The 18,634-nt window shown below is 44.1% G+C and overlaps 1 protein-coding gene across 2 annotated transcripts in view; it reads right to left on the reverse strand.

The window, feature by feature from the left end:
* Positions 1-18,296, reverse strand: part of MAPK11 (mitogen-activated protein kinase 11) — a 56,585-nt gene extending 38,289 nt beyond the window's left edge. For both annotated transcript variants that reach the window (XM_050936343.1, XM_050936342.1), the window contains exon 1: positions 17,966-18,296. In XM_050936343.1, coding sequence (XP_050792300.1) covers positions 17,966-18,078 — 113 coding nt within the window. In that variant the 5' untranslated portion in view covers positions 18,079-18,296. The remainder of the gene's footprint in view (positions 1-17,965) is intronic.
* Positions 18,297-18,634: the final 338 nt, after the last annotated feature.

Below are 18,634 nucleotides of genomic sequence, written 5' to 3' on the forward strand. Positions count from 1 at the left end.
ACGCTTAGTACCGCCTACTGCAGACCACTACCCAGCAAGTAGCTAACCTTATTTGTGCCAACGCATAACCCTCCACTCATACTTTCACTGGCACATGAAAGCCTTGCAGAACCTGGGCACTCTGGAGAAGGACTTAGGAAGACCCATCATTCTGACAAACATCTTCTCCTCCACTTCAGTTCAATTGCAGGATTCAGTAGCTTGATAAACGCTCAACTTAGAGATGGATTGCTTTTACCATTTGAATGAGTCAGAGCTTTCAGATGGTATAAAACATTGCTTTTTAGCCTCAGCAGTTCTTAAAACAGCAGGGGCTTAGACCAGATTGGAACAGAACGAGGGAGAAAAAGCAAGTAGCAACCGGAGTTGTGTGACTTTTAAAGCGAAACTGTGCTGGTTTAAATTGGCACAGCTCCTTTACAGCCAGTGGACTGCACCAAGTGATGACCTGGCCCATTATATTTTTGAAGTGTTTTTCTCACTTGTCTCACCAGCCCCATCATCCACGCTGGATATTAAAACTGAAATTTGTGAAATCTAGTTTCCTTTCCACTATTTATGCTCTTCACTCTTCGCATTTAATTCACCTTGGACAATAAAAATAAACTATTCAAATTTGTTACTGCATATTTTTAGTTTCACTTTCTGGTTCTCAAACATTAGCAGTATGCCGTGCTGTTCAGGCTGCAAACACGGCTGGGAAATACTTCTTTTAATGGGCTTTTTCCCCACAGAAATTCTAAAGTATTAATTTATTGAAAACATTGTTACTGATGTTATTTTTATAAAAACTAACTCTGCAACCTATCTTAGCAGCGTCCCTTTCAGATGTGGTCTCAGTCAACCCAGAACGCTCAATGGTTGTAAGCATTTATTTGCTACCTGGAAGTGGTCAAGAGATATCAAGCTTGAGCAATAGTGTTGTTTTGGCACTGTTCACAACCTTCTGCTCAGTGTAATTTTAAATCACTACTTAATTTAGAGAGACTGTTTCAGTGTTGCTTACTCTGATTATTTAGTGCTTTTCTGAAAGCTCCAGCTGCTCAAATCATGAGCTCATTTGAGAATCTGACCTTTCATTTCCTAAAAGAAGTAATTTTCCAGACTTTATGGTTGCAGAGAAAAGCAAGAACACATAAAGCAAGAGTAGTTGAATGGCTCAGAAACCAGAAGTCAAATGAAAAGAACGCAAAATGTAGTATTTTAAAACAATCTCATGGTTTTCAAACCAATTTCATGATTTTGGAATCCTGACTCATGATTCTGGAATACTTGGGATTGGCAATACAGCTGTTTATAAATAAAAAGAATGGTTTACATTTATGAATTGCATGACATAGTAAAAATTAATTACATGATCATTCTGAATTCTTAGTCTCTTTCAGTGTGCTTCTGAATCAGTTCAGAAGAAACTAACGATTTTATTTTATATCATTTATACATACAGGGCTGGCTGTACTGTTTTTGCCGCCCCAAGCAGCGCACCAAATTGCCACCGCGGATGGCGGGGGCAGTATGTGTGCCCTTAGGGCAGCACATGTGTTTCCACAGCGGCGGCAATTCGACGGCAGCTTCTGTCTTCAGACAGAAGACAGAAGCTGCGCTGCAGCGGACAGCTGAACATAGAAGCTGCCGCCGAACTGCCACCGCTGCAGAAACGCACGTGCCACTCTAACGGCACATGGACTGCCCCAGCTGTCCGAGGCGGCAATTCCGTGCGCTGCTTGGGGGCAAAAACACACAGACTGCCGCCCCTTGCAGATTGCCGCCCCAAGCACCTGTTCGGAATGCTGGTGCCTGGAGCTGGTCCTGTTTACTTATATATATTTACCATTCCCAATCATGACATCGGTTTCTGTACAGTATGTGACGACTGTTGATTATTTTATTCATGTTATGCCATAAAGGTGAGTGAAAATGACAATGTGTTTATTTTTTATAAAAACAAAACTGCTAAACAGAGACGATATCACGAAGTTTACAAACATCAGTGCCTTGGAAAGGATCCAGAAGAGACTGCTCTTAAAGCCGCCACTGTTTACTGAATTATGGAGCGAAGTCTTGGGAAAGAGCACATACACCATCAATCCAACCACAAGGAAATGTGCCACAAGAGCAGTTGGCAGCATGGCAGAATCAGGAGGGAGCTATGTTGCAGTCCCAATGTAAAGAAGTGAGCATTTCCCATTATCAGCTTTGGATAAGTATTGCCAACAAACAAAATAAACTAACATAGGGAACTGAAATATTCCCTTCATCTCTCACCCCCGAACAAATGCTTTATTATTTGATGGCACTTCAAGGAAGTTAGTAAACGCAACTTTCAGAGAGCCACATTTACCCTACAAAGCAAAGAGTGCTTCTTTGTCAACTAGGAAACACACAATTATGTACAGGTACATGCGTAAGAATAAATCTATAAAAAATATGAAAGGTAGCGAGACAAAAGGAGAGAGGATGAGTAATGGTCTTCAGCAAAACAACATACTAATGTCATTGCTACAGGAACAACGCTTACTCACTCTACGAATGGTGATGCGATATATTATGGTTTTGCAATGCAGTATCACTTGGATATTGTTCCTACATACCTTATGTAATGCTCACAAGGTATGCAAGAACTTTAGCTTTGCTTTAACTCCAGCACAACCAGTGTCAATTATTTAAGATGAATTTACAGCTAGCATATGAATGCCAAAGCAGCAAACAGCTATTATATTAACTTACATTGCATATACTGTATTAAACATATCATAAAATTGCACATATCTGCTTCTTATGATTTTTCTATTTAGTCATGTCACTTTAGTTTACTAGCAAAGAAACCTAGTTATTAACTACAAACATTATTCAATGTCAATATAAATCTATTACCAACACAATTTATAAAATAAAAATAATCAGTATACTAACTATACGCAATCATTGGGCTACCAGGGAGATTTAGTCTAATCTTTGTCTTTCAGACCTCCATCCTTTAAATACTTATGCATATGAGTAACTTTACACATGAGTATAAGTTTTTTTGGGGAACAGTTATAGACATTATGACTGAAGTCACTGTGACTAATCACACATGTAAAGTTACTCGTGTGTGCAAATGTATGCAGGGTTAGAGCCTTGGAATGGTTAGCTCTCTTAGTGCAGGGACCATGTGGTATCTCTATCTTACATCGCTTTTGAGTAGACTGCCAGTGCTTAAATAATAAAGATCTGTCACTGTTGCAAAGCTAATATACTATTGAAGATCAAGCTGCATTTTATTCTACCTTTCATCAAAAAAGAAAAACTGTCAGGTAGCTATAGATTATGGAATAAGAAACTATAATTAAAACTATCAACTTCTAAGCTGCACATAAAATTTACTTTAAAAAAAAATAGTGCCATCAAGATGTATGCATAAACCCAAGCAAACAATCTCATTTACATTACCAACGTCTTTCTTTTCCCTAAGTCCTCCCATATCTTGTTTGCTCTCTCCATAATTGTCAAAATTTTCAGAGGCAGGCCTTGGGCTTCTAAGTCACTTTTGAAAATCCCACACTTAGGCCATAATATAGACTTAGGAGTCTAGAAAATGTTGGCCATCATGCCTAAATTTAGCCTCTGATCTTGCAAAGAGCTACATGCAGCCAGGCGTTAGATCTTAAAGGTCTCTGGGACAAGGGACCGTTTTACTCTATTTGTAAATTGCCATGCTCATTTTGGCACTGATAAACAATTAACAACTTTATTAATCGTTACAAAGCTGGAAACACAAAGGAAGCTGCTCATTTTCCAAATAGCATGCTGAATTAATTGTACTCTTTGCAGAAAAATGTGCTCATTTTTGGTATTTGTCTTTGCTGAAAGCTGTCGTTCTCCAGAGCATCATTTTTACAGTTACTTTTTTCACCAGACCTCCAGAGGGTCCCGCTACAAGCAGAGGTGCCGACTTCCCCTCTTTCCCGTGGGTGCTCAACATCCACCTCTGGCCCTGCCCCCACTCCACCCCTTCCATGAGGCCCCTCCCCTGCCCCATGGCTACAACCACTACGTAGCCCCCCGTTTCAGTGACCCTCCCCTCTCACCCAGATCCTTGCAGCAGTGCAACTTGGTTGTCTCCTTCCTGTCCCTGGGAAAAGCACTCAGGCTGCCTATTATCAGCACCAGGGAACCAATTCTGTCCCAATTCCCCTACCCCAAGTACCCGCACAGCATTTTTCAAACTCTCCTTTTTTCCCCCTCTTTGTAATCATTGTCCATCTGCTGCTCACCCATGTCTCTCATCACACCCCTGGCGCATATCATCCATCCATCTATCTCCTTCTCCCCCTCCACTTCCTTCCCCTCAATGGCTCCATTTCCACATCCTTGTTACTCTCCCTCTCTACATGCTCCTCTTCATCTCAATCTCCCTGCTCTTCCTACCAGCACAAATCCAGATCCCACATCCACACTCTCCTCTGCCTTCTCCTCCTTACCTCTGGTGACATTTGCACCAGCTCTGGCCCTCCCTCTTCACCTCCTACGTTCATCTCTGCCACCACTTCCGCCCTTCTCGTGTCCCCATTTGTAACCTCATGCCCATCCTCATCCTTCTCCTCTGCCCTTCTCTGGAACAGCTACTCCATCTTTCCAACCTCTTCATATCTTGCTCCCACCAGCTCCTGGCTCTCACAGAGACATGGAGTCCTTCATCTTATAAAGGCCTCTTCTTCTCCCACTTCCCACCCTGAATCAGCCCAGGTTGGGGGTGTTGGATTTTTCCTTTGCCTTTCCTGCTGCTTCCCACCTCTCCTTCCTCCCTGTCCCACCCTTTCTCCTCTTTTGACCAGCACTGCATCCAACTCTCCTCTTCTCTGCCTCTCAATGTTGCTGTCACCTACTGCCCACCAACTCCTCCCCATCAGCGTTCCTCTCTTTGACTCTTGGCTTTCTCTGTCTTTCACCACTCAGTCTTCTTTTGTTCAACATCTTCATTAATGATCTGGATGATGGGATGGATTGCACCCTCAGTAAGTCTGCAAATGACACTAAGCTAGGGGTAGAGGTAGATATGCTGGAGGGTAGAGATAGGGTCCAGAGTGACCCAGACAAATTGGAGGATTGGGCCAAAAGAAATCTGATGAGGTTCAACAAGGACAACTTAGGAAGGAAGAATCCCACGCACCGCTACAGGCTGGGGACTGACTGGCTAAGCAGCAGTTCTGCAGAAAAGGACCAGGGGATTACAGTGGATAAGAAGCTGGATATGAATCAGCAGTGCCCTTGTTACCAAGAAGGCTAACAGCATATTGGGCTGCAACAGTATGAACACTACCAGCAGATCAAGGGAAGTGATTATTCCCCTCTATTTGGCATTGGTGAGGCCACATCTGGAGTACTGCATCCAGTTTTGGGCCCCCACTACAGAAAGGATGTGAACAAATTGGAGAAAGTCCAGTGGAGGACAACAAAAATGATTAGGGGGATGGGGCACATGACTTATGAGAAGAGGCTCAGGGAACTGGTCTTATTTAGTCTGCAGAAGATAAAAGAGTGAGTGGGGATTTGATAGTGGCCATCAACTACCTGAAGGGGGGCTCCAAAGAGGATGAAGTTGGCTGCTGTCAGTGGTGACAGATGACAGAACAAGGAACAATTGTTTCAAGTAGCAGTGGGGGAGATCTAGGTTGGATATTAGGAAAAACTATTTCACTAAGAGGGTGGTGAAGCACTGGAACGGGTTACCTATGGAGGTGGTGGAATCTCCTTCCTTGGAGGTTTTTAAGACCTGGCTTGACAAGGCCCTGGCTGTGATGATTTAGTTGGGGTTGGTCCTGTTTTGAGCAGGGGGTTGGACTAGATGACCTCCTGAGGTCTCTTCCAACCCTAATCTTCTATGATTCTATAAAAATCAACAAAGAGTCCTGTTGCACCTTAAAGACTAACAGATGTATTGGAGCATAAGCTCCACATGCGTCTGACGAAGTGGGCATTCACCCACGAAAGCTTGTGCTCCAATACATCTGTTAGTCTTTAAGGTGTGTGACAGACCCAGGCCAGTGGGGTGCAGGAGTCTGGTGGAGGGCAAATATACTGGTCACTGGGTGAGTAGTTTTCTGTTCCCTGAGTGACCAGAGCAGGGTCTGCACTAGAGTAGTCAGGAACTTGCTATAACCGATTAAGGCAGACATGCTGATTAGAACACCTGCAGCCAATCAAGGCACGCTAATCAGGGCACCTGGGTTTTAAAAGGAACTCTCTCCAGTCAGATGGGGAGGAGCCAGAGGAGAGGAAGTGCGTGCGAGGAGCTGGGAGCAAGAGACACAAGGAGCTGAGACTGAGAGGGTGTGCTACTGGAGGACTAAGGAGTACAAGCGTTATCAGACACCAGGAGGAAGGTCCTGTGGTGAGGATAAAGAAGGTGTTTGGAGGAGGCCTTGGAGAAGTAGCCCAGGGAGGTGTAGCTGTCACACAGCTGTTACAAGAGGTACTATAGATAGCTGCAAATCCACAGGGCCCTGGGCTGGAACCCAGAGTAGAGGGCGGGTCCGGGTTCCCCCCAAACCTCCCAACTCCTGATCAGACACAGGAGGAGTTGATCCAGACTGTGGGGGAGATCACTGAGGTGGGCAAATAAGCCAATAAGTGAAGGACCCACCAAGGTAGAGGAGGAACTTTGTCACAGGTGCCGCAGGACTCTTTGTTGCTTTTTACAGATCCAGACTAACATGGCTACCCCTCTGATACTAGGATTCTATACTCATTCCTGGTGACTTGAAGTTTCATGCAGATGACCCATGCGACCTCTTGGCTGCATGTTTCTTTGCCCTCACCTCTTCATTTGACCTGCAGCCCTTGTTCAACTCTGTCTGTTGCCACTCACCAAAAGAGCATTCACTGGACTTGGTCTTCACCATGCACTGCTCTCTCTCTGATCTTTCCCTCTCTCCAGCCACCACCTAGTCTCTTTCAGCATCACCTATCAGTACCCCTTCCCTCCCCCAACACTGTCACTTGACCATTCTGTGACTTCCAATTCATCAGCATTGATGACTTCTCATCTGTTCTCAGTTTTCTCTGGCCTGCCCTCTCTTTCCCTTTCTTCCATTGATATGGTTGTTGATGCTCTAAATTCTTCACTCCATCTTTGACTCTTTCGCTTTTCTTTCCCATCACAAGCTTTGCCCTACCAATCCATAGCCCTGGCTTGCCCCCAACATCTGCTTCCTGCGCTTCAGCTCTTGTGCTGCAGGGCATCTCTGGTGGAAATGCTACATCCAGGCTGACTTACTCCACTATGAATTTGTTCTCACTTCTTTGTGATCTACCATATTCCCAGCTGCTTAATTGAATCTGATATTCACAGTCCCAGTCACTTACTTGCCACCTTTGACTGGGTCATCAAACCAGCTCTCATGCGCCTCCACTGTTCTCTCTGCACAGGGTCTTACTAATTTCTTCCAAGAGAAAACTAACAAATACAATATGACTTTCTCTCAACACATCTTGCTTTCGTTCCCCCACACACACCTCCCTACTACAAATTGCTCTTTTTCCATGAAGCAGATACAGACATTCTCACCTGCTATCCTTTTCTGACTGCTCCACTTGCCCCAGTGATCCCATCCAATTTCTTGATCTCTTTTGCACCCACTCTCATCCTATTCCTTATTCTTCTCCTTCACCACTCATTCTCCCCTGGCTCCTTCCCCTCACATACAAGCCTCTCTCATCTTAAAAATTGTCTTAGTCTCTCCCATAAAAAAACAACAACAACAACAAACCTACTCTTGACCCACTTGCCTCTCCAGCTACCACCCCATGTCCCTTCTCCCTTTAAATTCTAAGCTCTTTAAACATGCTGTTTGCAGTCGCTGTCTAGAGTTCCTCTCCTTGAATTCCATCTTAGACAGCCTCCAATCCAACTTCCAACCTTCCTTTCCACTGAAACTACTCTCACCAGTCACCACTGACTTCTTCCTAGTCTAAGCTCAGAGCCGGTACTCCATCCACATCCTCAACCGGTCAGCTGCCTTTGCAACAGTTGATCATACTCTTCTTTTTGAAATCTTGTCCTCCCTTGGCTTCCGTTTTTCTGACCTCTCCAGGTTCACCTCTTACTATTTTAATCATTCCAGCATGTCCTTCAGAGGATCGTTCTCATGCCCTTTCCAACTTTCTGTTGGGGATCCAAAGGACTCTGTCCTTTTACCTCTTTACTCCAGACCTGTTTCCTTCTGTCCAAACTAAAATCTCAGCCTCTCTCTGACATTTCCTTGTGGCTGTCTAATCATCAGTTCAAGCTCAATGAGGCAAAAACAGAGCTCCTAATCTCTTCCTGTCCACTTCAGCCCTCCATGCTACCTCCTTTCTCGATCACTGTGGACAACACCACCATCCTGTCAGTCACTCAGGTCCATAACCTGAGCATCTTCTTTGACTCAGACTGATCTCCAGATCCTCAAACTCAGGCCATGTCTATGTCTTGTTAATTCCGTCTGCCTCTTTAAGATACATTCTTTCTGATCCATCTATACAGCTAGCACTCTCCTCCAGGTTCTCAGCATCTCACATCTCGATTACTGCAATAACATTTTCTCTGGCATTGGCAAATGTAATCTTGCCTCATTCATACCCATTCGTAATACTGATGCAAAGATCATTTTCCTAGCATATAGCATGCAACAGCTTTCTTTGCATCCCTCTGCTGGCTCTCCTTTCTCTAAAACCTCTGACATAAGCCACTTGTCTTCACTTACAGGCCCTTCACAGCTTATTCCCACCCTATTTATCATCTGTTATTAGCTATTGAGATGCTGACTTCCACCACTGATCAACACATGATGCCAGCCTCCACAGCCCACTTGTTAAATTTTCAAACAAGCAACTTCATGTTTTCTTCCATGCTGCCCCACATGCTTGGGAGGAGCTCACGATAAAGACCTGAATAACTAATGTATTATCCTTCTTCAAACCCTTCCCTGAAATTCTCCTTTGCCACGATGCCTACAAAACACATAACAGTTAGGATGCGGGAGTGCTGTGACCACCGTCCATCATGCTGACCAACATAGTCTCATTGTTTCCTTGTGCACCCTGTAAGTCTGTATCCATCGCTGTCTTGTCCCATATTTAGATTCCATGCTCTTCAGGCAGGGACCATCTTTTTGTTCTGATTTTGTATGTTGTCTTGCATGGTGGGGTCCTGGCTCATGACTAGGGGCTCCCAGGCTCCGTGGTAACAGAAATGAACAACAAAAAACAACAGCAGCTATAATTCAAGGTCCCCAGGCAATCAGAATCCTGTTGTGCTAGTGTCAAGATTCACCATGAAATGGGGGAGACTGAATGAGAGCAGGAGAGATTGCATCAAAAACCCAAAATGGCAAAGCTGTCAAAGACTCTGCTCAGTTCATTTTTCATGAGATCAGGATTGTCGCTCAGTTTCTACCAGGAAACAGAAATGCAAACTCAAGGGAACAAGTCAGTCTCAAGCCTGTCTCCTGGCAGGAGTCCTTCCATTTTCTCTACAAAATGTGTTAGAAAAAACCCCAAATCTTCAGTAGTAAGTGTCCCTTTGCTGCCAAAACAAGATGTTTTTTCTATTTCCTTTGCCAGCCTTGCTTTGAAATCAGTCTACAACTCCTATAAATAAGATCCATATCTTGCAATTCACTAAAAAGCTTTGCATAGTCATCTTCAGTGAGAATCATTATCCTCTTTAAAACACAGACCTCATTAGAACGAATGTAGACATCAGCAGAACCATACTTAGGTCCAAGTTTAGCCTTGATGTAAGCGGTGCCCCTCCAATTAAGACAAAGAAGCTAACCCTCAGCAGGGCTGAATGTAGGCCCAAATCCTGCAAAGGGATCCCAATGAGTGCACCTTTCAGACTACAAAGCCCACTTCAGTAAACTAGCTCTGCAAAGTCCCACTGGTGCAGATCTGATTTCAGAATCAGAGCCTTCACCCTTGCAGACTTTTCAAGTCTTTGGCTCTCAAATATATCTATATATGAAAAGTGTATGTATTACTCCGAAGTATGATCGCTTCTGTATTCTTTTAGCATTCAAATAAGCAGGCACTTTTACAAATGACACAAATTACAGTGGTGATGTTTTACTTGAAGTTGAAAGTATACATTTAGTGTTACTGTAATTAATGCTGTATTCATATTTCCATTAGAAATAGATATTTGTGGTGGCTTAAAACTGCCATAAAAAGGTGCTGTGGGCAAAAAGTCCTCAAATAAGATTGTAGCTCAGGAGTGATTCTATTTTTAGCCAAAGGTGATTTACAGTCTAACAATTTAGTATAATTTTAAAAAATACCAACAACCTCCCCCGCTCCTCCCCAAACATTACTTAATGGTCTTCGAAGCGGTTTTGGTGCTCTTAACATTAAGACAATTTATGAAATGAGTTTGGTAAGAAATTCCTTTATAATTTAGGCCCCAGTCATGCAGTTCACTGCACCCCCAAGCTGATTTTAAAACCAGCAGAATCACAGGATCAGGATCTCAAACTTTAGAAGTTGGGAACCTTAATCCTGTTGCTTCATCTTCCCTTCCAGTGCCTCAGAACAGACAGACCAAATTCAGGAAAGGATCCTTTTTTTCAGGATAGTATGTAAGCTTAACTTTGACTGTAATGAAACATAAGCATCTTCTTAATCAGACTTAAGCATGTGCATAAGTGCTTTTCTGAATCAAGGCATATTTTGTTATAGTCTGTGGAGAATGAAAGAATTATGTGTATTTTTTAAAACAATATATATGCACCTCAGTTTACCTGTGTGATATTATCCTGCCTAAATATGTGGAGATAAATCAACGGAGGTAGTAAGAAGGAAACCAACAGGAAATGAAACAATGGCTAAAATAAGGTGCTATCATAAAGAATATCAAGGGTCCGTGAGGAAACAGCAGGGAAGCTATTGATCCGGGAATAGCTGCCTAGTTCCAGCTAGTCTGGCAAGGTGTACTTTTCCCAGGCCTGCACCTAGGCACCAAAGGATAAGCTAAAACTTTAAACATGCTGACCTAAAAGGGAGAGGTGGGAGAAGAGGGGTGGTCTCCATGCTGACAGGGAGACTCAATAGGGGAGACAGTCATAAAGAGCACGCTGTAGAAGGCAGTCTGTGCCTCTCCCAGACAGAGATGGGGTTAACTGGGCAGAGGAGAGCTTACAAAAGCTGGCAAGGAAAGATTAAGATATAGGTATGGGGAAATAATGCATATAGACTTTGTCACTTTTACTGTTTGCTCTGCATGCTGTGTATTTTGGGGTTAATAAATAATGCTTTATTGTGAAGAAGCTGTTTTTGAGTCACTTTAATCAGCAGCTGTCACAGGCTCCTGGAGGAAAAGTTTTACAGGTGGCAAACTCAATTGGGCCTGCTGGGTTAATGAAGTTGGGAAACAGGGTGGGGCTGCAACCCAGACATCAAGTCTAAAGGCCTGTCTGCACTGCACTCCATTCTACTAGCGTCAGCGTGCAGCGCATGGGTACATGCCACAGTAAAGAGCCAGCTCTATCCACACTGTGTGTGTAGCTACCCACGGCAATGAAAGTCTCTGGAGCCATCAGAACCTTTTTCCGTTGCGTCCCAGTGGTGGTGAGTACCTGGCCTTTACAGCTCCCTACAGGAGGCCCCACAGTCCTACTACATCTCACACTAGGCAGCAGCAATGTGGGAGAAACAGCAGTGAAGGTGGATTCTCCAGACCTGCCTAGAGAGGCCTCTCTGGAACAGCCACTTCGGAAACCACAGAAACCTGGTTCTCCAAGGCTTAGAGAGGTTAGCAACAGCCAATCTGAGCTCGGCTGGCCCAGACAGAAGGAGCTACTTGGTCTTAGCAGGTCAGTTCCTGTCTGGGAACAGAGGAGTGAAGAAGGGAGCTGCTCTCTGGGCAAAGGAGCCTAACAATCAGACTTTACGGCTGAACTTACTTAGCTGGGATTGCAGAGAGCAGGCTGGCCATGAGATCGGACTGGAGATAAAAGGGATCCAGGAAAATAGCAGCAAAGGATTGAAGTCAGTAGTATGTGGCTGCTGCGTACAGGGTCCCTGGGCTGGAACCCAGAGTAATGGGTGGGCCCAGATTCCCATACCAGACACAGGTAAAGTAGTACAAGCCCCAAAGAGGAGACAGGGCTTATTTGGGAGCCTGCACAGTGGGCTGAATTTAAAGGGGCCAGAGCTGGTGCTGAAGATCCTATTGAGGGCAAATAGATTGTTTGTTTATTTACTGGACTCTTTAGCACTCCAGAAGGGTTTCATTGGGACTTTGTGACTTGGCCAGAGGTTGGCCGGCAGCCTGCATGAGGCGCTATGGGTGAGAACTGACTGTGGTACCGCAGCCACACTTGGAAGCACTCAAGAAGTGAATGCCCCTTTACTCTCCCATTGCCAGAACTTTTCTTTGCTGCTAGAGCCTTTCCCTATGCAACAGGGAAGGCTCTGGCAGCTGGGGAGGCAGTGGGATATCACTCTGCTAAACGTAGCCATGTAGATGGGGCAGGCATGGCTTGGGCATGTAGACAATCAGGTAGTGTACATGCCCTAGGGATTCAGGTGTGATTTTTACCCTACTCACCTAAGCAGCATCTTACCAGCTACACTGCTATTTAGCCCTGTGCCAGGGGATGCATATAGAGTACATACGCTACATACAGCCCTAGCACAAGTATAAATAGCGGCGTAGATAACAAGGCACTGCTTTGGTGCCTGAATCCTGTGGGTATGTACCCTGCCAGGCTCTCTACTCACCCAAGCAGTGCCTCCCCATCCATACTGCTATTTTTAACAGCGTACAGGCCCACTGCCACAGGGAAAAGCTCTGGCAGTGGGGAAAGGTTCCGGCAACTCCTGCTAACAAGCCTTTTCCCGCTGCTTCCCCTTGCGAGAGCCTTTCACCACCATGTGTAGCTATATAGCCTGCGTAGATGCAGCCAGCTTTTTGCTGCTGTGCATAGCTACATGTTGCCACAAGAAGTATGCAGTGTAGATGTAGCCCAAGAGTGTTTGGATCATTCAGAAAGGTGAGGGAAGCCAGGCCAGTCAGTTGAGAAGTCCACTCAAATAGGATAAAAAGGATTGAAAACAAAACTTGCCCTGTAATTATGACATAGGCCAAATTTATTTTATTCTTCCTAGAACAGAAACAAGATGTACTTCGGTACACTTCTTTCCCATCCAAATAGGCAGATATTACAAAATGCCCTTTGGAACACTGGGGAGGGGAGGATACAAAGTTAATAGAAAAAGTGTAGTTTAAATCGAAAATGGTTTTAAAACTCACTGAGTAGGGATGAAATCTTGGCCCCATTGAAGTCAGTGGAAGTTTTGCCATTGAGAAGTTAGGATTTAACCCTAGATGTTTAATGTGTATGCATTTCTTCAAGAAAGGGATCTGTACTGAGGATGCTAAAATGCATGATATTGGCATCACAGTTACTCTAATTTATTTTTATTATGTCAGGAGTAATTATAGTTAAAGATTGCATAACAGTTTCTATTTTAATCTCTTGTTATCTGTCACATACAGCTTCCTGAAATATTCACTTTCTGAAGTAATATGTTTATGCTTGGTCTCTGCACAAAGAAATTTTGGGGTAAGTTTAAAAGCAAAAAATGTCAGAGTTTTTTTTTATTTTTATATATTCAAAAACAAGTTTTCCATTATATAAAAATCCTTGCAACTTTTTAGAAATGAAAAACTCAACTCTCTATGATAAATGGCTGGTCCTTGAAAGTGGATATTTGGCATCATGTAAATAGCCCTAAGTGAGAAGAAATGTCGTGGAGTATTACAGTGAAAAATTTTTTTTATTTGAGTAAGTTATGACCCTTTGAAGTTTATGAGACCTGCATACTTATTTGTTTGTTTTTGAGCTATGCTTAAAGGACCTGATCCTGCACCTATCAAAGTCGATGATAGAACATCGACTGACTTCAATGGGTGAAGGCTAAAATGAAAAGTTCTTAGCTAAGGAAGACTGTGCAGCCTACATCTGCAGAGTTAATTGATGAAAATATAGTGTAGGGGCGCAGTGCCTGAGGCGAGGACTCCACAGAAGTTCTTTGCGCAGTGCCTGTGGGCTCTGAATTCCAATAGGGTACTAGGCAGGGCTGCTATAGGCAGGACCAGGAATGAGCCCCACTCTGATGCACCTTCAATGTGAGGAGGCTAATCTCTGTGGGTCAGAGATTGTATTTTGCATCTGGTACAACATCAAAGCATATTGCCAGCATTTAAATAAATACCTAGTGAAAGGGGCTGCAGAACGTTTTATACCAAAATCATTTTGAGCTATAGGACCACAAAAACATCTGCTCTCTCCCCACTTTATTTCAAACTCTAATTTAAAAAAGGAGATGTAGTCATAAAAAAATTAATTTTAAAAAAGTCACTCCAAGGCTGAGAGGTTGTCTGATAGAATCTTCACTAGCATGATTTAGCCCAACATGCTGAATGCAACAATTACAACATTTTTTTTTACCCCAAAGTCCCTCGGATGCAAGTAACAAGTTACATTAAAAGGGGAATATTTGCAGGAAACAGTTATCGTGAATCAGAAAGGAGGGGAACATATTACTATGAATAAAGATTTGTTCCAGTACTGTTAAGAAACATAGGATTCTATTAAAAACTTTGATCCTATTTCAAAGCCAGTGTTTGGATTTCAAGACTATGGCTTTGATTCAGCAAAGCACTTAGGCACGTGCTTAAATGCAGTTGATTTCAACAAGACCTAAGCATGGTTTAAGTACTTTGCTGCATAGGGTTGGGATTAGTCATATAAGGGGCAGAACACATTAGTCAAGAGATGACCAGTTCTCCTGGGTGAGACATATACTGGTTATCAACATATCACTGATTCCACTGTGGAAAACATTCAAAATATCAATGGATATTAAAATAATTGTACAACGTTTCTCTTTTCTTTTTACAGGCCATGAATCCTTTTCTCACAATGACGGGCTTTTGTTCACATCTATAGTCTCCAGGGCCGGCTCCAGGGTTTTTACCGCCCCAAGGAGCAAAAAGGAGGAGGAAAAAAAAAAAAAAAGCCGCGACTGCAATCTGCAGCTCTACCGCCGCTGCTTCAGTCTTCGGTGGCAATTCGGCGGCTGGTCCTTTGCTCCGAGACGGTGTGAGGGACCCACCGCCGAATTCCCAGACGTGCCGCCCTGCACCGTTGGCCACCCCAAGCAGCTGCTTGCTAGGCTGGTGCCTAGAGCCGGCCCTGATAGTCTCACTGGGGCAACTTGACTACTCATGTAAGTAACAACTTACTACTTTGGTCCAAAAATGAATATTTTAGCAATAAGCCCTTATCACCGCTTTCATTTCAGATGCACTTCCCTACATTTTCTCTCCTAATTTCTATGCTTTTCCATTTGTCAACAGCTAGGATTTCATTGGGGGGGCAGGGAAGGGAGATAACTGGAAGACATAAATTCTACCACAGCTGAAAAAAAGCCAGCTGTGCAGCACGTGAAACACCACTTGTTTCGATTTCCTTTATTATGATTGAAAAGTTTTTGGCATTACAGTACAGATTTTTCTTAGAAATATTTGATCTTAAGGAAAAAGGACAGACTAATCAGGTGCAATTAGAAAATTAAGGGGCTTGTTTTCCAACTGCAAATATAACATAGTTCTCAAACTAACAGAAAAAACCTGAATCCTCAAACTAAGAGCTATGGTTTAAATAACTTAGGAACAGAGATATTCATAGAATTGTGCCCTTAGTTGGAAGGAAACGTATGAATGATCACACAGATTTGTAGAAAAAGGAAAAACCTGAAATCTAGTTAATTCTAGAAAATGAGTTAAGAGAACTTCCAGGTACACCACCTGCCCTAAGATCCCCTGCCAATCATTGTGGGGGACGGGAGAGAGGCAGGGGGTTAAATCACATTTTCGTATTTTAAAAATGATTCTCTCTCCCCTGTTGTGTGAAAGTCCCAATCAAAAATATCCTTAAGAAACTGACAATACAGGGAAAGAGTGAAACTGACCATTCAGAAGGCTTTGTCAAATGCACAACACAAATCAAATGGAAACAAAATTGAGAACTTTTTTTCATTAGTGTCTTTGATTACAGTCATGACAGGGGTTTCGTTGTAGATAGATAAAATAATTCAGATAGAGGTATGGTTTTTAAACTGACAGTGACTTTTTAAAGAGTTTTAAAGAGTTACCAGTTCTGAAAATGATTCAGTTTCTACAAATATTTGTAAATATGAATCAAATAGGAAAGTAGTTTGATCCTGCAGGACTGGAAGCACAAAGTAAATGAATTCGGATAGATAACTGAGTAATTATTCAAAACAGAAGTGTTTAATGGAAAGGATACATCATGGATCCCTGCACAATATTAACAGTGTACAGTCTTGAGGTCTCATTCTGTCCTGACTTACAATTCAACTGAAGTCAGTGGGCAAAATTCTGTTCTCATTTACACTGGTGTTGATCCAGAGCAATGCTACTGACTTCACTGATTCACACTGGCGTATCCAAGAACTGAATTTGGCCAAATGAGGCTGTATGGGGTATAAGTTAGAGCAGAATTTGATGCCATGTGCTTTTCCATATATCCTACAGCTCACCTCAAATAATGTTTACCACTATATCATTCTACTTATTTCTTTGTTCTCCACTCCTCTGCTGGTTCTCTGATTAACCTGTTTGCCATGAATCACGTAACTCATAGAAACAAGGTCTTATTTCAGACACAAATATGGAGCAAATGAGTTGCAGGCAAGACAATGGGTCACACAGTAATCCTAAAACAGGCATGACAGAATGCAATGAAACTTCTCATAACATTAACAAGGAGAACGTTGCTATTCATGCAAAAATCTCTCAGCACTAACACTCTTACTCTTCTCTGCCTGACTCTAAAGAAGCAGCCAGGTTTTATTTCTGATTCACAGAGATAATGACTCTGCAAGATTCCTGGTAGTGTTGCAATTTTCACTGAGCTAAAAGTGCACATAAAATGAAGGCTTCCTCCTTGATAGATGGATTGACTCTGTAAACAAACTTCTCATTGTCTCCCTACACCTAGAAACAGGTTTAAATGAGCCTGGAAGTATTTTTAGGTGAAGGTCTGAGGTGATGTGTTATACTAACTAGTGAGCAGGCTACTGAAGGGGGGGAAAACAGAGGCTCTGGTGATTTACCCACCTAAAATTTTGTTTAAAGAGAGGAATGGTAAGTTGTTCGAAAGGCAGTGCCAGTCACCTTCACCCCTAAAATGAATGCACTAGATTTCCACCCCCCTCATAGCAGTGTGAATAAAAGAGTCATCCTAGCAAACTTTAATTCATGCATGCTGCTGAGCAGTGAGGAAGGTCTTAAATCTAGTCGGGGGGGAAGCCTCTTTTCAGAAGCCTGGAATGACCTGGGTTACCCTTAGCAACCCATGAGGAATTCCAGAGCTCAACATTATTGTGAGAGTTTCAACTCCAGCTCTCCCTCCTAACCCTAGTGGGGGCGGGGAAGAGAGAAATCACACACACATAGGGTACGAGAGAGCCTACAGTGTTAGGATCTATAGCATGCATTCATACAAAGATCCTATGGGTGCTGGAGGTTCTGCCGCACCCCCTGGCTTGAAGTGGTTTCCATCCTATATGAGGTTTAGAGTTTGATTCAGTGGCTCTCAGCACCCCCACTATAAAAATCTTTCCAGCGCCCCTGCCTATGGCTACTTTGCAGCGGCGGCTATCCCGCATGGATCACAGAAATCCACCCCCGTCCCGATCCTGGGCGTAGCACAAACACACGAACCCAATACCAGCCCAGGCCTAGCGGCTCCCCATGCAAACGGCTTCCGGGCATTGTCTGCGCCCAGCCAGAAGGCTGGCAGCCGGGCAATTCTTGCCGGACGGGCCGGGGAGTGGGGTAGGGGGAGCATAGAGCTGTGCCTCTGCCTGGGGGCCCGTCCCCTCCTGCCCTCCGCCCGCGGCTGGCACCTACCACACAGAGCCGTAGGCTCCGGAGCCCACCGGGGTCAGGTTCTGGTAGCGCTGGGGAACCTCCCACACCGTCTTGTTCAATTCTTGCTTGTAGAAGCCGCCTCGCTCGGACATTTTCCGGAGCAGCCGCAGCAGCGGCTCAGCAGCCAGAGCGCTCCAGCTGGAAAGAGCCGCCCGAGCACCGCCAGCGGGGGCTGGGGGAGGGACCGGGGGAAGGGAAAAGGGAGGGGGAGACGGCAGGAGGAGGGAAGTGGAGAAGAGAAAGGCGGAGGGGGGAAGCACCTAGAAAGGTAGCCAAAAATGCAAGCTCAGGGCCAGTGTCACACTATCTCCCCCCCGCACACACACACACACACACACAGCGTGACAGCAAGGGGCAGGGCAGCATTATTCCCCCTGACCCTGTCACAACCCATGGACACAGCTGATCATTTCAGAGGGTGCGGGAAAGCCTGGCAGAGCTCAGACTATCCGCTCCAGCCTGAAAGAACCAGGGCACCTTCCATCCCGCCCCTTCCAATTCAGCATGGACACGAGAGGAGAGAGGAAAGGCGGATCTGGTCACCCAGTTTTGCCAAATCAGCTGTTCACTTGTATTAGTGTATTATTGGGTCTAATGTAAATTTACTGAATTATTAGGAAGCTGTTCCACAACTAACAGATCTGGCTA

The sequence above is a fragment of the Gopherus flavomarginatus genome, chromosome 1, assembly GCF_025201925.1.
Source record: "Gopherus flavomarginatus isolate rGopFla2 chromosome 1, rGopFla2.mat.asm, whole genome shotgun sequence".
Taxonomy (NCBI): Eukaryota; Metazoa; Chordata; order Testudines; family Testudinidae; genus Gopherus; species Gopherus flavomarginatus.